Source organism: Odocoileus virginianus, chromosome 1, assembly GCF_023699985.2.
Source record: "Odocoileus virginianus isolate 20LAN1187 ecotype Illinois chromosome 1, Ovbor_1.2, whole genome shotgun sequence".
NCBI lineage: Eukaryota > Metazoa > Chordata > Mammalia > Artiodactyla > Cervidae > Odocoileus > Odocoileus virginianus.
In genome coordinates this window covers 85035647-85044118 of record NC_069674.1, presented here as the reverse complement: position 1 = coordinate 85044118, position 8472 = coordinate 85035647, and the positions used below count along the sequence as shown (strand labels likewise).

The window sequence follows — 8472 nt, the reverse complement described above, 5'->3', positions numbered from 1 at the left end:
CAGCACTCACTGTGTCTTGTAGAGAGCATGCTTTACAGAAACTTCATTTCATTTGCTCACAACCTCCCCGCCCCCCCCCCCCCCCCCAAAGGCTGCCTTCTGGGATGAATGCTTTTAGAATTGCTTTCTTCTTTTCCTAATCTGGAATTTTGTTCCTCTGGCTTCAGCCTAAATCGCCGCCCGCATAAGCACGAAGACACATCCACAAACTGAGGGGGGCGGGGGGTTGGGTGGCGGAAATAGAAGAAAAAGAAAATATTCCACGTAAACAAGAAAGGCTGCAGGGGGATCGAGGCCCTAGCTGCAGCAAACCCCAAACGATCTCATTGCAGGGCGCCCACGAAATCCCGGCTATAATTGAGTGTTTTCTTTGAGGTTTTCTGGCCATGTGCTTTTTACCATGGTTACTGTGACTCTGATACGAGAAGCTGGATATTTATTATGACCCGTCTCATCCTTTCCCAAAGGCTTATCTCCGCGGCCCTCATAAAGGAGAATAGAAAAGGAGAACTTTCCTGCCAGTGAGTTTAACCTGCCCCACCTTCCAGTGACCTGCCACATGCTCCTTCTTACTTTATAGACATCTGGGAATTCCATACATGCCTTAAACTCCAATTACACACCTTCTTCAAAGGACACGTGCTTTGATTTGCTAAGAAAATATTAGGAGGGCTCACGTTCTGGGGCCTTGGGACAAAAGCAAATGGAAAATGTATCCCATGGCCTGTTTACTGGGTCCATCTTTTGCTGTTCAGTAAGCAAGGATTATTAATAATCCCGTTTGCGTTTTCCAGGGCTTCGGTTGCTAGGTGTCTGCGAATCAGTGGGGTGATCGGCTTTCAGAAATTATGAGGAAACCTATTTCTCTTTCCGCTTTGCCCGTACACTTTCCTTCCACTTTTGCTGGTGCTGGGGGCGGGGCACGCTTTACGGCAAACCAGGAGAAAAATCTGGAAAAGTGGCCCCCGGGGACCCCTTTCCCGACCCCTGTTTGTGGCTGATGCGGGCCTGTCTCTGGAAAACGAAGTTGGGCCTTTGCCTGAATCTCCTGCTGCTGCTCCCCTTGCTACCGCTGACACTTGGAGCCGCCTCCTCCGCGCGCAGCGGCCCGACGCGGGGCCAGGGGCTGTCCACGCGGTCCCCGGAGGCCTCGGACACTGTCGCCGTCCCCACCGGGCGGCCCGCCCGCCACCCACGCCGGGAGTCCGGGCCGCCCCCGCCCGCGCTAGCCGCAGGTGAGACTCCCGCTCCCCACGGAGTTCTGTTTGGGTTTCCGTGGCGTTTGTTCCCCGCAGGTTTGTTTGTTTTTCTTCAAATTACAGATGCAGGGAAAACCGCCTGACATCATGAGAGTGGGACAAACGCTCACTTTGAAGGATTCCTGGGCAGGACTTCAAGTGAAATCATATGCCTGAGAAGAACTTGATACCGGTCTAGAGAAAATAACCAGTTCTGAGTTTGCCAAACCGTGGAATGTGCAAAATGCTCGACTTTTTTGCAAGAGGCCAAATGTCCCTTAAAAAGCTCCATTATGAATATAAGCCTGAGGACCTAAGGAGTAAGAGGCTTGTGTCCTTGCTGAGTGTGGGGGAAAAGTACACTAGGCTGTGTGCTTTTCTGCTCTCTCACGTTTATTAAAATGTTCCACTTTTGGGAGGGTACCTGCAACTGTGCATAAATTATCTTTTGTGCATGTGTTTGTTAACAAGCGTGTGCATAAAGGGGAAATGTGTGTAATGGGAACACAAGTGTACTGCTTTCTTATGATTGAAGCCTATCAATCCAATGAAATTAAAACCATGATTAAAAGATCATGTGCACAGCAGAGGAAACGTTCTTAGTCAGTTATTTAGAATTCATCCAAGACAATTTAATACAATACTTTCGCTTCACTGATACATTCTGGCTAAAGAGAAAGACTCCTGGGTCCAGATACCACATTAAATTCTCACTTCTGAAACAGGTAATTCATCCTAAATGCCTTTTAAATAAGAATAGGTAATAAACATGAGATGAGATGAAAATAGGAAACACTGATAGAAACACAGTGCTTCATTTCTGTTCTGAAGCAGAATTGGTGTTGTGGTGTGTAAGGGATGGGGGAAGTTGGGTATACAGAAAATAGTCTGGCAAGCTGAAAACTAGATTCTTATAGTTAATATTTTCCACTGTGAATTCTTCTCACTCAAAGCAAAACTATTCACATTTCTTTCATTCATCTGAAAATGTCAGGAAAAATATTAGCTTCAGTTTAGTATTTAGTATTACTCAACATAAATGTGACATTTGCTTTTCTCCCAAGTTGAGAACTCTCTCACACACACACAAGAAAAAAAGAAAAAAGGCAAATGGAAGGCTACCTTTTTTGAAACTTTTAGTTTCTACATCATCAGAAATAAGATCGGAATTACCTTCTCGGCCTGGATGGTCAGCTCCATTCTGATGTACGTCAAGAAATCTGAAATATCAAATAGTCAGACCAAGCTAGTAACAAGATTCCTCCATGAACAATTTAGAAAATGGAGGTGGTTCGATGACACAGAAGAGAAAATCACCTTCTAGATGCCCTCCCTCATTTTCTAGGGCATCCTTCTTTACATTTCTGTTCTACACACACATACACACACACACATACACTCCACAAATAATGTTTCTGTCCTGTTATTTTGTAAAGAACTATAAAAATCTAAAAAAGCATTTCCTGAAGGTTTCACTAATCTTTTGGTATGAGTAAATTCTACAGGTTCCTTATTGCAAAACATGGTCTGAAATACTTACAATAATAAATTTACAATATTGTTATGTCAGCATTCTATGATGATGTGTGAAAAAGAGGGGAAACCTTCAGGTAATATAATAACCTCAACCAGAGCTGAGCAAACACTATTTTGAGTCACACATTTATTTGCTGTAGTCATTATTTGAATTAGGCAGCAAAATTATTTTCCAGTTTGAATACATCCCTAATTATACTTGAAGGCAATAAGCTGGATATAACTGAATAAGTTAGTGATACAAACTCACTATTTCCAATGGTATTCATTATAAAAGCTAGTATTTTTCTGGCCCAGAAATAACTAGAATGAAATTAAAAAGTCATGTACTATTTGCCCATGTTACACTTTTACTTAACTAAATCAGATTTTGTATACATAAGTAACCAGGGAAAAATTCTGTGGATAAATTTTACAAAATATATTTGCTAGTGAACTGACTAGAAAATGAACAGCTATAGCATTTAAAATTGCAACTGTTCCAATAATTACTGAAGATACTGAAAATTCAGATTCTTTGTTTTCTGTGTAGCTGTATGGAGCAGCTTATAAGGAGCCTGCTTTCCAAATGGATATCAATATGGGAAAATATTAACTTTGACTTTTTGTTTTAGCAAATGACATTAAATGTCATTCTCATTCGTGAGAGAAAGTTAAGCAAATTATAAGTGGAATTCTCTTTCATGTGGAATTAAACTTTATTTTCTATACATTTGTATTCATTTACATGTGTGTATACACATCTATCTATAGATAGGTAATTTTGATAACACTTTATGCATGCTTTCATTGAAATAAACTTATTACTTAAAAATCCTCATAAAGTGTGGAGAGCATGACAAAAACACACAGTAACAAGAGAAAATAGTGCTGACTTATACTGCTTATTTGCTTAACTGTTTTACAACTGGATTCTCAAAATATAAGCAAGAGAGGTGAATAACTATTAAGTTTTTGCTGTCTGGGGACCTGATAAGAGATGAAGGAGAGATGCTAAGTTCACTGAACACCAAATGGGAATAATGATAAAGCTGTCTTTCTACATAACATGCCCCTACCTGTCAATAACTAGTTTGAGGTTTTCACTGCTTTGTTTATATTAATGCCCTCTCACCCTCCTGGGTGTCTCCAGAGTTAAACAAGCAGGTATTTACTGCCAACTTAATCCTTTAAAAATATAGACCAAACTTTAAGGTTCTTACAATTTTCAATCATATTTATTTATTGCAGAAAAATAATGTACAAAGATATTTACAAAACAATCATAAAAATATGAATGCATTTAGACACCGGATCTATTTGCATTTTACCATGGGTCATCAATAAATAAATAGAATGTTGTTTTTTGTTATTTTAAGTTTTTTTTTCCCTCAGAGGAAGAATGAAAAAAGGAATTAACTGACTGTGATTTTGTGAGTCAGTTTGATCCCAGTATTTTTATTTCTAAAGGTGTTCTTAAAATTCCTCTGATCTTTACCATTTTAAAATGGAGAAAGTCCATAATGATGCCTTTCCTTTCAGTGGCTGATTGGCACGACCTCTTGAGAATGCATGCATGAAAAAATAAAAATAAAAACATTCTTCGTCAAACAAAACAAAACAAAACAAAAAAAAACAACAAAAAAGAGGAGGAACACAAACAACTGTTCAAACTTCTATCAGAATGCAGAGGTGTGAGGATGGTGCCGCTGCCCGTCTGGGAATCACTGTCCACGGGCCTGTCTCGCTTTCTCTTTTAAAAGTGCGCCCCACGCCCTGTTTCTTTGAATTTGGGTTCTGCTCTTCTAATTTCCAAGAAAATGTTTGGCATATATATTTATTTTTAGTTATCCAGCTCCAGAGTCTCTAGACTGTCCATTTTCTCCTTCTCTGGAAACAATGACATCTGCAAAAACCCAGAGGGGGGAAAGTTGGTTATTGTTTAGGTCTCTGTGGCTGTTTTGTACAACTAGTGAGCACTGTTCTTATCACCACCACGGAGAAATTGCGCTGAACAACCTGGAAGGATTTCAGCCCAAGGGCAAGAGGAAGTGGGTGGGCGGAAAGAAGGAGGAGGTGGAATTTGGAAACATTTGTTTTAAGGAGAACGAAAACTTAACGCCAAAAGAAAGAGAGGCGCTGGCAAGGCTGTCCTTACCCGTGACCCTCGAATCTTTTTCGGTCTTCACTCCTGTCACGCACACTCACGCACACGCACACCCCTCAGCAGGGCGCATCCTCCTCTCCCTAGCGGGGACTGAGCTCCCTTCCAGGAACCCGCGGGGGGATGAGGTGGCGGTGCCAGGTTAGGTGTGAAAGCGGAGAGGGGAGTGGGAGACGGGGAGGAAGGCCAGGTGGATCGGGAGCCGCACCCCAGCCTTCCGTCTGCCACCTGAGAGGCGAAGGGGCGCAGAGGCGCCGGGTCCTTACCTAGGTCTCCGGCCCTGCCGAGGGGGTGGGGAGCTCCGCCTGCTAGTGGGACGCGGACATGGACCAGGCCCCCTCCATCCTCCAGACCGAGAAGGCGTAGCTGAGTCGCTCGTGGGCCACATAGCTGCAGCTTGCCATCTTGGAGTCCAGCTCGTCGCTCTGTAGGACCTGGTAGAGGAAGTCGATGTACCTGGCCGCCAACTTGAGGGTCTGGATCTTGCTCAGCTTGTCGGAGGGCAGCGTGGGGATGATCTTCCGCAGCGCGGCAAACGCCTCGTTCAGTGACTGCGTGCGCTGGCGCTCCCGCACATTGGCCATGACCCGCTGCGTCTGCAGCTCCTCGTAGGACTGCGGACTCCCGCCGCCGCTGCTGCTGCCGCCGCCGCCCGCGCCGCCGCCGCCGCAGCCCGCAGACTTCTTGCCGCGCTTGCCTTGGGCCGGGCTGCCAGGCTCCTCGCCGCCTCCGACGCCCCCGCCCGCGGCCCCGCCGGGCCCCGCGCCGCCCCCCGCGCTGCGCCGGCTGCTGCGCCGCTTGCGCCCCCCGCGCTTGCCGCTCGGGGGCTGCTGCCGGTCTGGCTCTTCCTCGCTGTTGCTCAGGCTGTCGTCTGCCGGCGAGACTGGCGAGCTGGACACGTCCTGCATCATCTCTTGGGCGGCGACGTGCGGCCTCGCGGGCCCGGGGCAGAAGGGCGGCCCGGGGAAGACGAGGAGAGCGGGGCGCCTCAGCCCGCCAGCTTCCCCCGCGCGCGGCGCCGGCCCGGGCGGTGCGGCCCGCGGAGGAGGGAGCGGGAGGAGGGACAGGGAGGATCTCCGCGGGGAGGGCGCGCGGGGGAGGCGGGGAGGGAGGCGGGAGGGGGAGGGGACGGTGTGGATGGCCCCGAGGTCCAAAAAGAAGGCGCCCAACGGCCGCACGCACACCCCGCTCGGCCTCCTGGAAACGAAGCCGGTGTCGGCGAGCCCGCGAGGTGTCTGGGAGCTGGGCGAAAGCTGGAGACTTGGAGGCTCTTATACCTCCCGTGCAAGCGGAAAGTTTGGGGGCAGCAGTGTCATTGGCCTGACGTGGGGAGGAGGGACTTTTCGAAGTTTTATAGGAAAGTTTCCGCTTTCCAGCCCCCCTTTCTCGTCCCCACCCCCCTTCCTCGGGGTCTAACAATTCGTCCTCCCAAACCATTCAAAAACGACCTGGCCCAGGCGGCCGGCCCCTCTGCCCGCCTCCTTGCTGCCCTCCCCCTTTCTTCCCCGCCGCCCTCCGCCCGCGGGCGCGGGGCGATTTCCTTCCGCGCCGGAGCGCGCCGGCCGCACCCCCGCACCCGAGCGCAGCCCGGGGAAGCGACCGGAGGGGACCGTACCCGCCGCCTTGTCGGTCCCTCCTGGAGCGCCTGTGACGGCAGCGGCGACGCCGGCTTCTACACAGTGGGTGGAAGTCTCAGCTCGCCCCAGTACCCTTTAGGTCCGTGGAGCGGTTTGGGGTCGCTGGGGCGGGGGTACTGGCAAGAATACCTGCGACGGCGGAGCCCACCCGATGGTCAGGTAGACGAGGCCCTGGAGTCCCAAGGGCCAAACCACCGTGGCTGGTCCTGAGGTCGTGGGCGTTTCTGAAGACGTGGCCGCGCCAGGGACTGTAGATCTGCTCCTCGGCCTGTTCTCTCATCCTTCCTCGAGAAGCAAGCCGGGCGTTTCTTTTCCCTCCACAGTGACCCAATCTGACGTTTCCCAGCACCCAAAGGACTACACCTCCGAAGGTGCTAGAAAAAGGCAGAAGTTCATTCCCCCGAAGAAGGCAGCCCTGTTCTTGGAGAAGGCAGCAGGGCCGGAGGTGGGCAGCGCAGTGTCTTCGCCAAGGCCCTGATTGCCTGTGCTGCTAGTCCAAGGTGGAGTGCCTGTGGCCACTTCATCCTCATCCCCTTCCCAGATAAAGCCCTGCATTATGACTGTCAATGTCGTCTGAGACAGTGAGATGGGGCTCGACACTGCCTGGACACGCGGGGCTGAGGGCTGCGAGGGCCCCCTTCCCCACCCTCACTCTCCACCCCTGGGAGGTTCAGTAAGCAATTCTGTTGCGCGTGCCACAAACGCAGCGCAATTATTTGGACACTTTTACATTTTAAGCGTTTCTATTTAATAAGTCACAATGAAGAGGCCCAGAAGAAGGTGTTCATGTAGATTCTGGCAAGTCGGAAGCAACAAAAGTTCGTGAGCTGGAAAGGAAAGGATGCTGCTGTGAAAGAGAAGCCCATTTTTGCGATGCTAGGCTTTTTTTTTTTTTTAACAAGTCGGGAGAGAATAACCGTTGTATGTTCATTCTTTAAGTTGTAAAGCAAACCAGAAGTCAAAACAGTAATTGTTTTTCGGGGCACATTTGGGAGTGCGGAAGTTGGGTGCCCTGTGTTCTGGTTCCCTGCGCAGGCCGAGGTCTGCTCATCCTGTCCATCGTCTGGACTCTAAGCAGCGAATTAACTCAGAGAAGCTTCCTTTTCTGGGCCAGACGGAGGGTCTCGGCCCACAGTGTCCGGAGGAGCAGGCGGGAGCCCAGGCGAGGCGCGGGCAGGCCACGTGGCTGCAGCCCGCTGAGGTTCGCGGCTGCAGAGTCCGGTCCCAGAAACCCTGGGGTCTGGAGCGCCGGGGGCCGGTTGAAGGGTTCAGCCTCCTAGGGGAAGTGAGGGCGAGAAGAGAAGGATCCATTCCGCGAAGGGCAAAGGAGACTAAGCTTTCCTGGGAGGGGCGACCCGCAGGGTTCGTCTATCACTATTTTTTTACAAATATTCATAGACAATGACCACAGCGTGCCAACACGCCTGCTTCTCGGGTCGCTGACATATTTTAAAATGAATGCCTGTCTGAAAATCAGATTCTACTTGACCTCCACTTAATAGTTTACAGCCGGGTCTTCTTAAAGCACATTCAGATAAGTCACTCCTGTGAGTGCATCTTCTGCATACAGGATATGATTTCTTGGAGCAGTTAGAGAATAGGCAGAAATTGTTTTCTTAACTTTTGATCTCTGAGCATTCCGCAGTTCTTATTTGAACGTTACCTATGTCTGTGGGTTGTTGTTGTTTTTTCAAATGTTATTTTTTCCCCCTTTCAGCTGAATACTCGAAAATAAAGAGATCAAATAATTGGACTCTTTCCTTTGTGGCTATGGGTAAGCAAGACAGGAAAGTGTGGGCAAGGTAAAGGAAACCTTACCTGCCCGAGGGGAGTTGGAGGGGTGGGGTGGGTACTGGGATGAAAATGGGGCTGAGAAGCCTAGGGAGAAACAGAGTCCCCAACAGCGCAGCATTAGCTG

At 49.1% G+C, this 8472-nt stretch overlaps 1 protein-coding gene across 2 annotated transcripts; it reads right to left on the bottom strand.

The window, feature by feature from the left end:
- Positions 1 to 2401: 2401 nt before the first annotated feature.
- On the bottom strand, positions 2402 to 6159 carry TWIST1 (twist family bHLH transcription factor 1). Of its 2 annotated transcripts, none has more exons than XM_070470374.1 (2): positions 5184 to 6159; positions 2402 to 2458 (listed from the first exon to the last, which is right to left on the bottom strand). In XM_070470374.1, the coding sequence occupies exon 1, from the start codon at positions 5826 to 5828 to the stop codon at positions 5226 to 5228; it is 603 nt and encodes a 200-aa protein (XP_070326475.1). In that variant the 5' UTR covers positions 5829 to 6159; the 3' UTR covers positions 2402 to 2458; positions 5184 to 5225. The 2 variants fall into 2 exon arrangements, with proteins under 2 accessions (XP_070326475.1, XP_070326472.1); XM_070470371.1 differs by lacking the exon at positions 2402 to 2458 and adding an exon at positions 3963 to 4659.
- Between the last annotated feature and the right edge of the window lie 2313 nt (positions 6160 to 8472).